The sequence below is a fragment of the Pangasianodon hypophthalmus genome, chromosome 25 (assembly GCF_027358585.1).
Source record: "Pangasianodon hypophthalmus isolate fPanHyp1 chromosome 25, fPanHyp1.pri, whole genome shotgun sequence".
Taxonomy (NCBI): domain Eukaryota; kingdom Metazoa; phylum Chordata; class Actinopteri; order Siluriformes; family Pangasiidae; genus Pangasianodon; species Pangasianodon hypophthalmus.
In genome coordinates this window covers 9,845,513-9,865,166 of record NC_069734.1, presented here as the reverse complement: position 1 = coordinate 9,865,166, position 19,654 = coordinate 9,845,513, and the positions used below count along the sequence as shown (strand labels likewise).

Below are 19,654 nucleotides of genomic sequence, written 5' to 3'. Positions count from 1 at the left end.
GGAACATGCAGGGACGTGGATGCACTAACAATCCCAGGACATAACACCAAGTTTTATAACCAAAATCATGGCCAGTGAATTGACGACTTTTTGTTGAGTGACTATAGAACCTTTGTAAGATGGGAATAATAATCCTAAACTCATTTGTTTACCTTAGTCTATATTAATGCACTTGAAGCACTAGCTAGCTTTCCATACCTTGTTACTTTTTGGTTTCTGGGGAACCCAAACATCGGACTGGACTAGCACATTGGAGCTTTTCTTTCTGCTGGGTTAGCTAATGAATTTATGATTTGTCCACCCTTGATTAGGGTATCTAATTAATGAGCCAGACATTTTGTAGCCTCTTTTTATTCTTCACCTCATTGCCATGGACCCTGCTTTCACCTCAAGAACCACTTGATCCAGGAGCAGGAACTTTAGCATCTGGTGTGCTTTTGGTAGGTGTAGGGTAATATACTGTGTATGGTCTGGCAGTGGGTTTATCTCTGCTGCCCTGTCAGGACCGCATGCAGCTATTTCATCTGCAGACATCAAATGGACACCATCAGAGTATACACACAGCTTCACACGCTGTTCTCAGAACTCTATCTGTAAAGTTATTGAAATGGAAATATGACCTCGTATCTCATCAGTTGTTGGCATGCCTTTAAACATGCTCCTCTCTGCCGAGGTGTGAAAATATTTCTGCTGCATCGGGAATATTATATCATGAGTTTGAGCTCTATGCTTCACATGGTGTGAGGTTTGTGTGTGAAAATGGTCAAGCTGTTTACTGAATTAGAGTGATGGAGTTATTCGTGCACTGGGCAGTTGCTACAACAACAAGTGGTGAGTTTGATTTACATTCACGCTACTTCAATTAATTACCCTTGTCCCCTTAACATAGACTCACATCATGTTTCAATTAAGATGGGATTTAAATGCTGTACACCTCCTGAATCAATGGTGATAATTTATTGAAATAACAATTCCCTAATCAGACCAAATTGATTAGGAAGCTGAGACAAGGGATTACTTAAATTAGCCAGAATACAAGCAGCCTTAATAGAATATTAATCTTTGTCATTGTGGCTTGTGCTATACTTAAAAGGTTTACTCTCATAAAGTAAAGTACATTAATATCATCTTTATTAAATAACATGTCTACTGCTGTTAGAGTTCTTTCTTTATTGATCATTTTACTTTTAAATGCATTCAGGCAGAAAACAATTTAGTTATCTTTCAGTCTTTTTAACCAGCAATGATTTTTTTTGCTCTGGTGTGTTTTTTTCTGCTGGGATTTCCGGACATTGATAATACTCTCAGATCATCCACAGGGTAAAAATCACAGCCTAAACATAAACCTTTATTTAAACACAAGAATGGAGCATTTGAAATATGTGTCTTTGTAGTTAAAGCTTATTGGTTAGGTCAGTACAAGGGCTTGTAACTGACTCTCCCCTGGTGGAGGTTGTTTCTGCTTGCCTCGATGGATGATTTTATCAGTGGGAATTGGCCCCAAGGAGTCACGAAGCGGAAGATAAAGTCACTGCGTTACCTTTTTTATTTGGTCCCTGGAGTCACCCTTGACCTTCCTGCCTTGCAGGTCACTGTCATTATACCTGAATGGAGATGAGACGAGTCCAGAAAAGGTCCATTAGCAGGGATTTATAACTGTGGTACATGTCCACTGAAGCCTGACCATGACAGCTGGATCGATTTGTCGTGGTCGTCTGGGAGCCATGATTATGATGGCACGCAGGCCCTGACAGAATGTGAAGGTGAAAGGTTCACTACTCATCTTTGGCTTGCAATGACTAAGACCTCTTTTGGCCTTAGTATTATGGCAAGAGGATAGAGAATTTCCATAACTTGGGTTCAGTGGAAAATAAAAAAGAAAGGTCCCATTTGAGAACAATGTAGTGGTAGCTCAGTGAATTCTCAAGGTCCACCTCCAGGTCCTTAAGAAAAGCTCTTTATCCTCTTGTGCTTAGCTCTGGGCTTGAATTGGATTCTGTCTTTCTTGTAACTTGCTTTGGATAAAAGCATCTGCCAAAATTAATATATATTGACTATCAGAGATTGAAAAAGTTACAGCCATTGTGAAGAAGGTAGTACCTTATCAATGTAGCTTTGCTAACAACATTCTCTTTAATATCATTTTTTTAAAATTATATCTCCCAAAACTCATAGCAGCAGCCAGCCAACTTCCGTTATTGGAAGGCATATTGACAGGTCACTGTTAAAGTTCCATATTGTGCAGGATGATGTGCAATCACAGCAGGTTAGAGGCTATAAAAAAGAGGGGAAAAATGCAGTGCATTTGCCGCACTGCATATTCTATAAAGGCATAAATGTGTTAGAATAGAGCTGAAGGCAGAGGCTTGGAGAGCAGTAGATTTGCTATCGATCACAAAACACTGTGCTCAGCGAATGACAGACCAATACAAAGCTGTTTAACCATCGATCTCCATGCAGCATGGGTTGCTGTCTTAGATTCCCCTGGTGGAAGGGATTGAGAGACTTCACTGTAGATAAAGGATGCAGAGGGGTACATAGATGATGATTTTTGGGGTATTTCAGCTCATTCTAGTGCCCGCTGGCTATAGGTGATGGAGGCATTATGTTTTCAGGTTGTCTGTGCGCCCATCCGAGATTCTCCTCAGCGCGATATATCAGGAACGAATGGCTGAATGTTTGTAGGATTAATATGGAATTATCATTGTAACCAGCAGCTAAAATGATTACTTCAAACCGGAAGGAAGCTCCCGAAGAAAAACTATTTCAGACATTTGACCTTGCTTGACCTTGACACTGTTTGAAGTATAGTTTACAGGTATTTGAGGCATACAAATTAGAAACAAGAAGGACTACACTTGTTTGTGATGGAGGTGTTCTTGTTGATTCCATTGGTGTCCAGTTCTACTTGTTAGTTTTGGCACCTTTTAAAAACGTATTGGATTGGTACAAGAAAGTACACAGATAGTTACAGCAAATAATAAGTAACTAGATGTTTGTCTTCTTGTTTTCTCACTCTTGCTCTGATTTTCCCTGAATTACCCCTGTATAATTCGCACTTTGTTTTCACGTTTACATTTTTTTTTTCCTGGACCCAGGGCTGTTTGACCTGAGAGTTAAGTGGGAAAATAGTTTTTTTTTAGCTTCTGAGAAGTGGTGATGTGTGAAAGCTGTTTTGAGGTCCAGAGAACCGATCCCTGGGTTTCCTGAAAATAGTGGCCTGGGGCTCTCTTTAGCTGAACCCTATTGTGTTCCACATTGTGTGTGAAAGCTCTCCGTGATGGCGGAGATAGCATTGTTGTGGTCAGCTGAGACAGAATGCCTTATTGTTTTATTACTGATATATTAAACAACACTTTCATAGGTCTGTAGCACTGTAATTAGTTCACCTTTGTGGTGCAAGTGCTTTGCAAGCACACTAGACCTTGTTCATGAACATATATTGAATCCAAAGCTCCAGATAGTTAATATAATATGAACTAGAAATAATCCGTAGGTTTGAAACGTACATCTATGTAACGTCACAGCCTTAGACTATTAGAAGTAGGGTTCCTCAAGGGTTTCTAGGAAAGTATAGGGCTTTTAGCTTCGTAATAGGTTCTATTTGGAACCCTATATGAAAAGGAAACTTTGGGTTGTAGGGTTCTAGATAGAACCTTTAAGGGTTTTCTTAGAGGGACAAAGCAAAGAACTGTGTGTAGCAACCTAAAATGTTAGCTGGTATACCCAAAGTATATGGTACTTTGATGGGCTGAACTATCAAAGTACTTTGGAAGTCAATTCAGGGCTGTGGTGCTTAAATTTCTTAGGACCCAAATTACCATGACAGAGTTTATGAAGATTGAGAGTCCTTAAATCACCTCAAAATTTTCTGTCAATCACTTATATGTCTTTATATAGTGAAATTCATCTATGCATTTATTCCAAACAGAGCACAAAGTAACTAATTTTTATGGGTTAATTGCTATAAAAGGCAATTATGTCTTCCAGTGTAGCCACTTAATGAAAAAACATTACCATAATTAATATTCTTATATAAATTGTCATGCATTCATTTATATTCATGACGTTGCTCCATCATTTGTATTGACATTGACCTGTAAGAAGCAAAGTTTGCAGAGGAGATAAGCTCAGTAACTTTACGTCGTGTGTAGAGGTCATGCATAGTGTTTCCATATCACAGAGCAGCAGACCATGAAAGTTCCCTGGACATGTAGAAATATACACCAGCCAGTTGTTTCGTGTAGCAGAGTTGAACGTCACTCCTGAGTCACTTCAAATTGCTTTGGTTTTTAATCCCAGTTTCTTATATTACAACCAGGCTAATAAGACTTCCCTAAAATGGGTTTCCTAAAGCAATTTTGAAGAGAAATTTAAACCATTAGTCATAAATATCCAGGAAAAGATTCGTTCATTTGCCCTTGGTAAAGATTCTTTTTTGTACTGTTGAACCCAATGCCCTTACCGAGTGTTTAAGAAGGCAGACCAATCATGGCAAATAACGTGGAGTGTTTGGAAAGATGCAGTGGCGTAGTAGAAAATTCAGAATCCCTCTGCAAGGCTGAAACTTAATGTGAGAGATAGGAGATTTTCTCATTTCAGACTGGACTTATGCTGCTCATGCTGTCCGCTAGGGTCAATTTGTCACAAATTCCACCTCTCAGCACATGGTTTAGTTCTCAGTGCTACAAGCACTGCTTCCACTTGTTCTTAGTTCTCCATCTGATTTTTTTGTTTTGTCAAGTGCCTTTGTTTTGATTTTTGTCATGTTTCCTCCCTTGTCATTTCACTGGTCTGTTATCTATTGTGTTCACCTGTATGGTGTTAGCCTGTTGATGAGTTTGTCTGCTTATACCGTGGTGTGTCTTTCCCATTGCAAAGTCTTGTCAGTTGTGTCATGCATTTCTGAGTCTTGTTTTCTCAACATCTTGTTTTCTTACATATTCCAGTTTTGAGTCTTGCTTGTGTTATTGTTGTTGATCATACATTAGCTTTGCATTAGCTCTGGGTGCCTGTGAGTGAACTCTTGCGATGGATTCCAGCTATGATTCACGGTTTGCTCACAATAAAGCTCACACTGAGTTTGTGTTTTGCCTCATTCTCCTGCATGTTACACACTCATATAATGGCCTAAGAGAATCTGTTTCCATGTTTCCCAACCAGTGGTACGACAGTCTGTTTTTAAATTGTGCATGTATAGCATCCAGTAACCCATCCTTCCCCCTCCCTACATCGAGGAAAGACGTGGTTATCTGCTAGGCCCAGACATGAGGATGGAGCAAGATTGACAGGATTGAACCTCGGATGCTTGGCTTGTATAAACTGATGACTTGATCATGTGATCTCAGCATCGCCAGTTTACCAGATCTTGTTGATGTATGTGCTAATAGTGATCCAGGTTCAGATTCAACAGATTCAACCTGAGAGACCCATTAGTCCTCAAATGTCTCCGTCCATAAGTGTCATTACAGCTTTAAAGCAGCATTGGAAATGAAAATTTTGCTATTTCACCTATCTGGCCAGCTTACCAATAAGATGTGCAGTATATTGCTTTGACACTTGAAAAATCCATATCTGTGAAAGAACATTCTGCCTTTTCCATTTGCACAGATCTGTCTCCATGATCGCAGTAATGCAGTCATTTGTTGCACTGTCACTAGACGCCCTCAGACCACCTGATCGTGTATGATTTTTAGACACAGCTGTTAGCTTGCCACTGAGATGAATTGGGCAATTGTCATGGGGGGGGGGGAACAGTGTTTAATCTCCACTGATGGCGATGTACATTGTAACGGATGTCTCAGGAGGTATTAGTTAAGCCGCAATAGCGCTCTCAGCGATGTGCTGAGGTCTGCTGGTTTAACCCCAACCAACCCTGCAATGCACGAGTGTCTGTTTGCACATGTGTTTGAGTTAATTAGCTACAAAGCCACCGTGGCTCCCAGGAGCATTGCAGGAGCAGAACACACTCCATGTTTATTAAAGGAGCAGGACCGATGCGCTGCCTTCTTGCTTTCTTGTGTTTCCTTTGGCACCTCTGTGTACAATGCGAGACATGAGAATGCATGTAGGGAGGTTTATGTTGTAGGAGGAAGAAAAGATGGATGGCTGGATGGATTGGGACCAAAGAACTCAAGCATAAACAAGTGAGAAAGGAGACGGCTTCCAGACATTAACAGAGTAATTGGATTGCACAGAATTAAAAAAATGTGAGTGTAAAGTGGTTAATTTCTTTTGGATAGCTGATGCCCATTATATAGATTGGCTTTTGGGACAAATTTATTACACAGTCTTAAAGCAGAGACTTTCTCAGTACTTTAAAAAAAAAAAGTTCAAAAGCTTTATGTATGAGCTCATTTTGTGATTTCAGGAAATAGCCTTGTCTAAAATGCAAATAATTAAAGAAGACATGGCCAGGTTAGTGGGTACTCGAAATCTTATATGTAGACCTATATGCACGAAACATTGCAGTTACATGTACAATCATATACTATTGGCTATTTATTGCAGCCAAAGTATTCTTTTCATTTCTGAAGTTTTCATACATGTAACCCATTAAAAAAATCATTAGATTTCATTAGATTTAGATGCCATTAGATTCCTATTGATATAATTTATGGGTATAATAACTTTGGTAATTTTTGGGTTGTAATTGCCATCACTATAACAAATTTTTTTTAAAAATCACGGACCCCATGGTTATCCTTCATGGACCCGTGGATATCCCCAGAGCCCACTTTGAGAACCACAGTTCTATAATCAACTACCTGTTCACACCAGCAGTAATGAAGTCTTTCTTTTTCAATGAGAGCTGATGATTAAAAGCTTGTGTAGACTAGTGTACTAAATAGTATGGTAAACTAGTACACTCCCTGTGGTGGTAGGTAACCTGCAGTATATCATTGTACAATTTTGACATACTATGTAGTGTGCTGGTATGCGGTTTGGGCCGCAGCCAGTGGCAGAAGGTGAAATGACCATTAGAAACATTATTTCTGCATTGGCAAGGGAACAAGGAGTTAGGGAGTTTGAATTTATGAATGCAAACAGGAATGTTTCAGAAAGCAGTTTTTTTCAGGTTTTTTGTTTTTAAAGTCAAAATGAGGTAAACATGACAGAACAATGTGGTTTTATTCCTAAGAATTAAAAAAAAAATGCTAGCCCACATAATTTATGCTGACCTTTCCATACCTTAATATGGTTGTTGTGAAATTGTATGTGATCATGAATTTGTAGGGCATTATAGGCACCATGAATGAATTTTAAAACTTGTAGCCATAGAACACCTAGCTATCTTGCTATCATTTGTTTTTATGGTATATTTTGAAAGGTTTGGCTAAAGTTAAATAGCCAAATAATACTGTTACATTTCTGCTATTGAAATCCCACTCATTTGACTTGAAGTGACTTGTGGCCATGTATGGTGACCCATACTCGGAATTTGTGCTCTGCATTTAACCCATCCAAGTGCATACACACACCGTGAACACACACCCGGAGCAGTGGGCAGTTTTTTTTGCCGCGGCACCCGGGGAGCAGTTGGGGGTTCGGTGCCTTGCTCAAGGGTCTCACCTCAGTCGTGGTATTGAGGGTGGGAGAGAGCGCTGGTCATTCACTCTCCCCACCTACAATCCCTGCCGGACCTGAGACTCGAACCCACAACCTTCAGGTTCACCTTCGGGTTGCAAGTCCGACTCTCTATCCATTAGGCCACGACTGCCCCCATTTACTAGCAATTAACTAGCAATTAACTAGCCTGTTGGATATAAACTCTCCTACAGTACAAGACAGAATAGGTGTCAATTATCATTAACAATTTCATAATTCTGATGGACAAACGTGTCGTCTTCTGACTCCGAGTCTAAGTTTCACACATACAGAATCGCATTACAGTTGCAGTATGCTGTTGGACAGCATAACCAGAGGAGTGGGAGGAAGGGGTAAAGGTGGGAAGGCAGGGGGCAATTTATTATTAATAATAGTTTAAAATGGCACATTCAGGGGTAAAGCCCTCCTGTCTCCTCTCTTCTCTGATCATCCCGTTGTGTGTCCACCACCCTGTTTGCCTTCATTCAATCCTCTGCTTTCTGTGACTGTCTTTCCAAAAGCCATTCAATTAGCTATATTAGCTTACATTCAGCACCCAGCAATCACACAGCACTTCAGTATAATGGTGTTAAATCTATTAATCATAAATCTTGTTTACATGTATTGTGTTACAACCTACACAAAGAGCCTGGGGATTGGATTTCTTATTACGAAGCAAGAACAAAGAGCATTGGTGAAGTGACTACCAAACACACACACACACACACACACTCAGATTCTCTCAATATCCTGGATTAGCAATTCATTGTTCTTTTTCCGCAGTTCAAGCAGGCAGAGAAATGGAATATCCGAACCGCAGCTCATGCATGTCATCAGTTCAAATCAAATTACTTCCAGTAGCGTTCCAGTCAGTGCCTTGCAGTCATTTGACCTTGTAATTTGATGGTAAACTCTGGCTTTAGGAGTCTGAAACCCAGTTCTCGAGGGAAATGAATCACTCGATAATCACTTTTGCAAGGCGCTATTGCACTAGTGATAATGATTAAACATGCTAAGCCAATGAGAAAGGGCACTGAGGTGAACACTTCCACTCTGGTATAATGAGACAAAAGCAAAGAGCTGCCTCACTCCCCTTCGTATAACAAACACAGGCAAGGCAAGTCTGATGTTTAATAGTGATTGTGTGTGTGTGTGTGTGTGTGTGTGTGTGTGTGTGTGTGTGTGTCTGTGTGTGGGTGTGTGTTCTGGCGGCTGGATCGTTGTGTATAAGTGATAGCAGTGCGCGTCTCGCAGATAATTGTGCATGGTTTTAATGGTTTGCATTTCATTACATACATTTATTCATTATACTGAATTATACAACGCCACTTACAAGCAAAGCAGAATTCATTCCAGCACTAAACAAGTGATACTCCAGAAATTAGGACACATCTAATCTATTACTCTGTATGTCTCGTCTTAATCAGAGTGATATTGATACTTTTGTTTTGTCTTCTTCTTGATTGGATTCAGGTCTTACGTTGCACATATTTAAGCGCAAATATTCACTGATCAGAACACTGGAACCTTTTTTCATAGAAATCACAGAAACTGTCAAGCACCAAGAACACACAGTATACCACAGTATAGTATACCACTAATGAATGCTGTGAATTCTTGAATAAATATAGTAAATATACCACTAATGAGTGCTAATGAATTCTTGAATCTGATTGGTCGAAAGATTTTTTTTATTATACTTAGGTTTATTTATTATTTTTATAACAGCAGTTGCAAGAGTAGTGTTGGCTGCGAAGCAAATCACAGGTTTATATTAATGTGCTCACTCTAGTACATTATCATTTCTATAGTAATTTTGACAAAGCATGTATGGTGGACGATCCACATAATCTAAGTCTAACAATAAATCAATTATTTCACAGCGAAAAACATATATACTTTCTGAAAGAAGATGTTTATTTTACCATTTATGGAAGGAGTCTCCATTGTCAGTGCTTTGTACCAGTCAGTACGTTTTCCAGACAGATGAGTTTGCACTTTCCGTTTTATTCAGTCACATGAAAAGCTGCGTTTATTTATTTATTTCTGTATTATATACTTCAAGAGAACGAAAATATAGAAGTCGATGAAGGGAAGAATGTTTATAACTGTTATAATATGAGTGATAACAAGAACTGGAACAAGTTTTGTGGACATTCCGCAACATTAAATGTAACTATAAACTGAAAAAGTACGATGCATCATTCTTTTATTAATAAAAAAAAATCGCTAGCAAATTGCTGTGATATTAGACGAATAAAACACTTTGGTACATGCTGTAGTAGGAAAATAATCAAGCATGCCATGTTGTGTTTTTTCCTCACATAAATAATTAAATAATAAATAAATAAATACTATAGAATAAATGAAGAGCCATTTAGTACAGTGATGAAAAGCATAATGAATGCACAATTTTGTCAATTAAAGACCAGCTGCCTCACTGTATTTTAAATCAGGTGTTTAATTTAAAGAGCCTCTGAAGTTGTGCTCTATATTAGAGTTCATTCACATACTCAGGAAAAAAAAAGAGTATTGTGTACTCTGGTAAGATTTGTACAGCATGTGTGCTAATGTGTGTATAATCTGCTCAACATGGAATCATCACATGATAATGGAGCCACAAATATCACCCCATCTAATGATACTCTTTTGAGGCTTCTAAGCATGCCTCTTTCCCTTTCCCCACTTTAAGCAGTCTGAGCATTTAGTTTAATTCCCACGAAGGATTTAAATTATTAAAAAAACGTATCTTCTACCATCTCGAGTGACTTTAATTGTCTTTGTCAGAGCATAGTGAATAATCCAAGATGCTGCTAGTATCAGACACAAGAACAGAAATGATCATGACTAGGCATGTGTATGAGTAGTTCACACACTCCAGCTGTCTCTCTCCTCTCTGTTTTCCTAAGGAAGAAGAAGAAGTGAAGGCAGGGAGACAAATGCAGGGAGGAATTTGCCATGACTGGGCGCTTGATATAGCAGCAAGTCAAGCAGAGATTAAAAAAGGAAGTGTTTCATTATTTATTTAGTTTTTTCTCGCTCTGTCACAGAGGTCTGGGTGACAGACCTTTGAAGAATTGAGGCTTTGATGGTAATAAAATGACAATTTCCTCTCAGTCTGTCACTTGGTTTGCCGAGGTGGTTGAGATGGCTTTGTGGAGATGATTGTAGGTTTGTGTGTGTGTGTGTGTGTGTGTGTGTGTGTCTGGCTCAGTGAGTATGTGGTGGTTTGTGTTGTGAGCTTTTTTTGTGTGTATACATGTTAAAGGGTGCATAGACTAGTCGACTAATACTAGTCACGGCTGTGGGGATTAGTGTCAACTGGTTGGAATGGTGGGGAAAAAATGAGGCAATAGTAAAGAAAGCAGCTAAATATACTTTGCTAGTAAAATATTTCATACTAGATGAAGCTAATTCTGCAGTCAGCTGCACATTATGTAAAGCTACACTCTGAAAAGTCTTTTTTAAAATTTTATTTGAATTGAATGTTAAAATCACTTTCAAATCGGCTTTGTGGTTAAGTGTCGGATTGTGCGTGGAACTGCTTTTTTATCACTCCTTCTCACTCCCAAAGGAATTCTGACCAATCCCACTGGCAGTTATTTTTGTTGTCTTTTAAAACTACATACTAAATGCACTGTAACATAGTGAATTTCGTTGTAACCAATGTGAAAGAGCTCATTCCATGCCACGGGTTGCACATCATCTTTTTTTTCATTTTTTGCACATCATTTTTCATTTTCAGCTTGGAAAAACCATACAGACTCTGCTGAAGCCATAGCGTTCTCCAAGGAAGGCCGGTCTCTGAATGCTCTGTTGATGGGCGCGAACGTCCATGCTGTGCGCTCTCAGTTCCAGAATCAACCATTTCAACTGTCACATTTGTCCACATGAATGCATTTAAACAACTGTTTTTCCTTAAATAGTATAATATAATATAATTAGTATAATAATATAATATAATATAATTAGTATAATATATAATATAATATAAGGTGTATATGTAGTTATAGTTTTAACTTTTCTTTCTTCCTTCCTTTTCTTTCTTCCTGCACTTTAACTGTCTGTGGACTGCTGTGATAAGTGAATTTCCCCACTGTGGGATCAATAAAGTTTATCTTATCTTATCTTATCTTATCTTATTTTATATGATATACAGATTAGTATTTTGGACATTTATTGCAGTGATTTATTCATTTTCGTTGTAAAGAATGTAGCCAAAAACAGAAAAGAAGCTGGAAATATAACTGATAGCCAGTGTAGGGGTGTTACTTGAAGAATAGTTTGAAATATTCTGTGCTGTTGTGTATCAGCATTTAACTGCACTGATAAAATAGCCAAAAAATAGCAACGTCCCAAATCACTTTTTGCTCTACTGTGGGAAATACGACTAGTTTAGTTGCCTACTTTTATGAATTACTGGTTGACTAGTTTTAATAGTGTTAGTAGTCATGCAACCCCTAGTACATGTTTGTGTGTAAGAATGTGTGGCTGGAGTAAGCAATTGCACTGTGTGTGTGATAAGCTGGCATGTCTGGCATGTAGATGCACACTCTGTGTTCAGACACTGATATGAACCCCAGGTACCTGAATCTGCAGTCGTATCAACTCGTCCTGTAGAGAGCACTGATGTGAGAAGGAGCAGCTGGTGTAGGAGAGTCACTTGGCTTCTACAGACTTTTACAGAGAGTTCCAGTGAAGCACATGCTGATCAATTTGCTTGTGTTTGTGCAGCTCATCTTTATAGCTTTTTACATTGAAAATGAAACAAGTAAAATGATGGATGACAAAACAAAACAAAAAAAACAACAACATTTTGCTCTACTTGAAAGCATATGTTTTGTTTGGGTCCAAATTCTGCATTATGCAAATGTTGCATTATTTTGCATAAAGAAGCATAGCAACTTGACAGAGATTTCATCTCCTGTCATATTTCCTCTATTTATATATGCTGTAGTGGGTATTTTAAAATAAATTTTAAGTAGATGGCTTTTAGGTCTATTGCTGCTGGGGTCAAGTAAATAGATTATGGACTGCATAAATGATGCTAAGCTTTGGCTCTTTATTGAGTTCTTTATTGAGTTTTGAGATTTCTTTTGGGGTCCATGTGATTGTTAGAAACGGTGAAAATGAAAGCTGATGAACGCTGGACGCTTGCTTTAATGCTGCTTCCGCCGAGTGACTCTGAGCAGGTGTTCAGTAATAAGAGCACCAGCATCGGATCCCATACGGTCATTTTCATTAGCACTGGATTATGCTGATTAGCTGCATATTCCCACTGATAATTAGTCCCAATCATATCTGGTCATCAGAACAGTGGGATATGGATTTTACAAGATCAGATTGAGCTCGTTGTGATTCATACACATGATACTAGCATATTTGTATTAGTTCCAGTGGTGAGTATTAGACTTTGCTGATAGGCTGGTGGGAATTCCCACGGAAGAGTATTGCTGCCTTTGGGAGGTTGTACTAAAGCCTCAAAAGTTTGGAATTAATGTTTTCCATAATATAAAATTTATTTGACGGTAGATACGTGCTTACTTATATTATTATAATGTGGTTCCAGTATGATGCTAGCTCTCTGCAGCTTCATCAGTTTCCAAATATTTGTAGTAAATTTGTATATATATATATATATATATATATATATATGTAAGAAAATGTTATCCAGAATGCTGCACTGCAGAGGATTTCCTGAATACCAGAATAACAAGTACAGCATCACGAATGATGGTATAATAAAACTCATATCAATAATAACTTGGATTTGTGAAGTGATCACTAAAATTCCAAGAAATATAATCCATATAGATAAAGAGAAGAGTAATATGTGATATGTGTAATATGTGATTTAACACTTAATAAATTATAACAGTGGTGCAGTGGGTAGCATTGCCACCTCATAACTAAAGGGTCCCGGGTTCAGCCCTGAGCTTGGGTTACTGCTTGTCTTGTTTTGCACTCTCTTCCTGTGTCTGTGTAAGTTTCTCCCGAGTTTTCCGGTTTCCTCCCACCATGCTGGTAGGTGGACAGGCTACATGCCTCTAGGTTTGAAATGAAATGTGGAAATGGTTCAGAGCAGCTCTAACACATCATTTCTTTGCACCCTGACATGCATGCGTGTATGATGGTGTGTGTCATGGTACCAGCTCTGGATGCAGAGCTCTCTCCCAGTATTTCACACTGCTGTGGTGTTCTTTGTTTATTTATCCCTTGCCAAGCGCTGATTAATGTTCAGCCTCTTAATGAAAGTGCTGGAGCACTAATTAGACATGACTGGACAGGATAATATCAGTGAACTGCATCTCTGCCTTTGCTTTTTACGAAACACAGTGGAATCCGATGGTATTACAGTCATTAGTGCTTTATTATGGGTCCTCTCTGTGTACTTTACACTCAAAGGTCTGTTATTTTGTTAGAATAGACACAGGATGTAAATATTTGCTCATCTATGCGCTCCTGTCCGTACTGGTTCATTAATTTTTTTCTCTGTTTTTCTCTGCAGGTCGAGAGGGAAATAGCGATCCTGAAGCTCATAGAACATCCTCACGTATTGAAGTTGCACGATGTGTATGAAAATAAGAAATATTTGTAAGTATCCGCATCTATTGGGTGTTTGTGTGTGTGTGTGTGTGTGTAAGAGTTCATGACGCATGTCTTAGCGGAGGGCGCGCTCTGTCTTTCTCTTGGGTTTGCGCTCCACTGGCTAGGCCTAATGCAGTTTTCAATAATTGATAAAAGCGTCACTGTGGAAACTGCCAAGAAATTTGTTTTCTTAATATTCTGATGACACAGATGGATGGCCTAAGCGGTCGTAAAATGTTTGCCTAAGAATGTTTTTACGCTCACAAATCAAGTATGAATTCATCCCTAATTTAAATTGCCCTGACAGGTAATCGCATGAGAAAATCCTTTAATCGACTAATAAATCAGAGGATCTGTGTGTCTGTTTCTGTGTGTGTCAGTGTGCGGCTGTGCGACCGTGTGTATGCTGCTGCACGCACTTCTGTTTGAATACGCACATGAGGATAAAGTGTGTTTGCCACTGACACAGAAAAGAGCTATAAACACACACACACACACACACACACACACGTTCACATCTGAACGGTACAAAAGTTACCAGTTCTGTGCCAATTAATACTGCCTGCCTTGAAGCGTAACGTTTTAGACTTGAGTAACTTGGTCTGAAGAAAGAAGGCTTTGAGTTATGATAGCCGTAAGTACAAAACACATTAACAAACCAAAAACTCAGGATAAAAAAAGCAACATTGAAACCAAAATCACAGCAGAACATTTGGAAACAGATCAGTATTAACTCAAAATGGAACATGTTTTCCTCTGTTTCTGCCAGATATTTGGTTCTAGAGCACGTGTCCGGTGGCGAGCTTTTCGACTACCTGGTAAAGAAGGGCAGATTAACACCCAAAGAGGCCAGGAAGTTTTTCAGACAGATCATCTCAGCACTGGACTTCTGTCACAGTCACTCCATATGGTAAGTGCATTTAAATCCCTTACACAACCCCACTGACTCCTTTCTTTAAGTTGAATTACAATTTTAAGGTGATTTGTTTTAAAATAATAGGAGTGAACACAATGCCACTATATATATCTGTATTTGTATATGTTTAATGCTCCAAATATCTGTATCTGTATTTGGATTTAAACCCAAACTGGGCGTGGCATAAACCAGAATTTTTTTTTTATCATGAATCACGTACCACGATGCCTCCAGAAACACTGGAAAACACTGAAAAAATCCCAGCAGTAAAATTGCTAGCACTGTCGGCATCGTCTGTACATTCTGTGTCTCACAGTTCCTCCGTCTCAGCTAGTAATGTGCACAGGATTGTTGTTTTTTTTTTTTGCAGTTATTATTTACTATATTTTTATACCTGCCATAGTGTTTTCTAATAAATTTAGTTGGTTCTCTTTCACAAAATATAACAAACTATTTGCCTAATTTAGTCCACCATGACCCTTGACCAGGCCTTTACTAAGGAATGAATGACTGAAAGATGTATGTTCACGTATTATGATCACTCACCATTGCTCGCATGTAAGTAAGAACCTTCAGTTGGCTCGACTTGTTTGTTGCGTAGTGCAGGTCCCGAGGCACACCTCTAGACTCAACCCGATGACCTGTGAACCTTTCCGAAGAAAAAAAACCCAAAACAATATAATAGTGTACCTCATGTTCACATCTGTATTCATGTTCGGTTATATCTCTATAATTATCATTTCCAGTGATATATTGTTGATGTTATAACAGTAATAAGTATTACAGTAAATAAGTATAACAGTAAATAAGCCACCTTAAAAAAAAAAAACAGGAGTAATTGAAACTGATAAGACAGATATTGCTCTGATATTCTGTCACGTATTAAAACTAAAATTGTGGAAAGCATACAGAAGTTATATTTAATAAATTATTTAAATTAAATAATTATTTGGATTTGAAGGCTGTATATTTTAGACAAGATTGTCAATATGAGTAAAAACTATGTTGATATTCCACTCTTAATTGCCTTAAAAAAGTTTTAAAGTATAAAACCCTAATTTAGAATAAAGGTCTATGCTACAAATCTAGCACAAAGAAATCTATTTTTTGAGAATATTACATATTTATTTTATTATTTATTTTCACCATATCATTATAACAAAATGTCATAGAGTTTAATGTCCAATTTCACAATCCTGAGAAAAGCTCATATTAATGTTTTCCTTCACATTAATGTTTCCTTTCCCTGATTTCATGCATCATATGGCTGGTGTTGACACGTTTATTACTTATGGCAACATCATTTATGTACGATGACGGCCACCTGAAGTGGAGCATTACTTAGTCATTATGAAGCATTGTTGCAAATACCAATTATCACCCCGGTGAGGCATCATGATGTTGCCTCTCTGGCAGGTCGGAGACAGATCGGCCCCCTTCGGTATGACACATGAAAGTAGTTTTCATCACCGACTGTGTCCTCAAGCTCATCTTCTATCCTCAGCTCAGAGATAAAGAGGGAAAAGCATGTTGAAATTCGCTCCATCTGCTCTCGCTCCGCAGAGCTTAGAGCCCGGAGGGCTTCAATTAGCTGTACAACAGGAGGAAATAATCAGAGAGAAATTGAGCCCTGCAACACAGAGCTACAAATGTTTTATCACGTTATCTATTAAGATGTCATTGCAGAATTCACAGCTTTAGCCGTCACATTCAACAGCACATTCATAAACCTACAGTGAGGGCCTTACTTAAAATTTCAAACTTTCAAAGTGAGTTAAACTAAATAGTGTTTAACTAAACATCAAGTAAAAAAGTAAAATTGGTCTCTTTGATCCATTCAATTGCAGTTTTAATCATTAGAAAAACTTTAAAAACTATTTTAATGCCATTACTGTTTTTAATAGAATGACCTACGTACTGAATTTGTATTTGTGGCTGTACCCTCTTTATGCATTACTATGCTAATGCATTGAAAGCATAGCCATTAGCACAATATTTGCATCTGTTTACCATTCGCCTGAGCCTAATGAAGACTCCAATCTACAAGCTCCTCTTTTTTCTGATGGATGGGTTGGAGGCCTCTCTGGATAGGTGATGGAAATGATTGAATAAATAGCACTGCAGGGATGCTTTGTCTCTCTGGGCTTGTCTCTCCTAAATTCTTTTCTTCCCTCCTGAGCCTGAAAGCTCTTGCTAATGTGCTGTGTTGTTAGCTGTCCAATATTGTTGCAGCCAAGTGCTAAATTATGACTTTTTTCAGGCCCAGTTTGAGCACTAGCAGTATGGGCGAGGCAGCTGCAGTTTGGCCTGTCAAACTGATAGGCAGCAAAACTGTCAGGGTTAGTTCCTTTATATTCTTGGCTGCTGTCAGGTATTGCCAGATGCAACGGGAGAGAGAGAGAGAGAGAGAGAGAGAGAGAGAGTAAAACGTACAGTCCTAATCTAGCTGACTGTGCCCGGGGAAATGCTGTGACTTTTTGTCAATCACAAGTTAGGAACTGAAACAACAAGAACTGGATTCATAAAGTTACAAACTTTTAGGGAAGTAAGGACCATTCAGCATGACCAAAATATCTCAGCCAGGAGTAATGTTACAGCATTTTAAAATCTCTTTACCCATAAAAGTGAAAAAGGAGGGAAATACATTTAAAGATTGCATTCTGATTCCTCTAGAAGTAAGTTTACAACAGGAAATGAAATATCGCATTGTTTATCGGCATTACTCTGTCTCATCACCTGAGGTAAAAGCCTCTCATGGCATTTAAACACCAGCCTCATCGTAGTCCCTTCACTTGACTGATCTGTGTTCATGTTGCATCAGTGGGGAAATAATCACTGATTAATTCGGTCTCTTCTACTCTGTTGACTAAATGTCTTGTTCATTGTTCATTGTTTTGTTGTCGTTTTTTTTAAAACATGTCCTTTTGTCCACCTTCATTTGTACAGAGTGTGTAAGCACGCTTCTCACTTCTCAGTTTTGATGATGATGTGACAGTGCAGGAGCATCACAGAAATTTTGACACCCAGCATCTGATTACAAACTGAAGTGATGAGGCTTGTGTCCACTAGCTATCCAACAACATAATCAAATTGTGACATTTGATGCATGAGAAAATCACACTTAGCTAGCAAGGTTAGAAAATAACCCAATTAAAAACTATTTCATGGGTAAATGTACCCATGTTTTGGGTAAATATGTCAGGATGGACGACAAAACTAAATTTGTCAAAAACCTGATTTGTCATCCTTTCTGGGTATTTTCCAGAATTCAGCCACAGAGGCATTCAGTGAGTTTTCCCACACCTCTGCACACATATGGTTAGCTGTAGGCTTGTAACATCATGCATCCTACGTTCATTGCATCAGTGTTATATGTTTTGCATACTGTAGATTTGCCATTTCAAGTGCATAAGTACAGATAATCCTGCAAAAGCACACACGTAGTCCATTGAGAATTGTCAAATAAATGAAAGAATATGCAAGCCAAGGAAGTATTTACCCCCAAATATATAAAACACACCTTTGGCTGATTGGCTGATGCTTTAAGCCAAAGCAAAATAGTCCACTGTGAATTGAGGCAGGAAACAAATGAGCGGTTTAGGGTCTTGCCAAGGACTCAGCTGTAGCTGCTTGGTGGTGCTGGGATTTAAACTCACCACCTTCTAATCAGTAGCCCAAAGTCTTAACCACTGAGCCACCAATGCCCATACTATATCCCCTTCTAACAAATGTTATATTGGACATGATTGGTGCTGAATAATAATAATAATAATAATAATAATAATAAAAGGTCCTGTTTTTATATATACATATATCTACATGATAGGTTGCCACCTGTGCAATAAGTCTATTCGTCAAATGTATTATAACAAAGTGGAAGCAATTGGGAACAACAGCAACTCAGCCACGAAGTCGTAGGCCACGTAAGATCACAGAGAGGGGTCAGCACATGCTGAGGTGCACAGTGCACAGAAGTCGCCAACTTTCTGCAGAGTCAATAACTGCAGACCTCCAAACTTCGTGTGGCCTTCAGATTAGCTCAAGAACAGTGTGTAGAGAGCTTCATGGAATGGGTTTCCATGGCTGATCAGCTGCATCCAAGCCTTACATCACAAAGTGCAATGCAAAGCATCGGATGCAGTGGTGTAAAGCATGCCGCCACTGGACTCTAGAGCAGTGGAGACGTGTTCTCTGGAGTGACGAATCACGCTTCTCTGTCTGGCAATCCGATGGATGAGTCTGGGTTTGGCGGTTGCCAGGAGAACAGTACTTGCCTGACTGCATTGTGCCAAGTGTAAGGTTTGGTGGAGGGGGATTATGGTGTGGGGTTGTTTTTCAGGGATTGGTTCCAGTGAAAGGAACTCTTAATGCTTCAGCATACCAAGACATTTTGGACAATTTCATTCTCCCAACTTTGTGGGAACAGTTTGGGGATGGCCCCTTCCTTTTCCAACATGACTGCGCACCAGTGCACAAAGCAAGGTCCATAAAGACGTGGATGAGCGAGTTTGGTGTGGAGGAACTTGACTGGCCTGCACAGAGTCCTGACCTCAACCCGATAGA

The 19,654-nt window shown here is 38.8% G+C and overlaps 1 protein-coding gene across 9 annotated transcripts in view; it reads left to right on the top strand.

Annotated features, from left to right (window-relative positions):
- brsk2b (BR serine/threonine kinase 2b) overlaps positions 1 to 19,654 on the top strand; it is a 153,746-nt gene that overhangs the window by 89,562 nt on the left and 44,530 nt on the right. For all 9 annotated transcript variants that reach the window (XM_053229330.1, XM_026937608.3, XM_026937610.3 and 6 more), the window contains exons 3-4: positions 14,096 to 14,181; positions 14,945 to 15,085. In XM_053229330.1, coding sequence (XP_053085305.1) covers positions 14,096 to 14,181; positions 14,945 to 15,085 — 227 coding nt within the window. The remainder of the gene's footprint in view (positions 1 to 14,095; positions 14,182 to 14,944; positions 15,086 to 19,654) is intronic.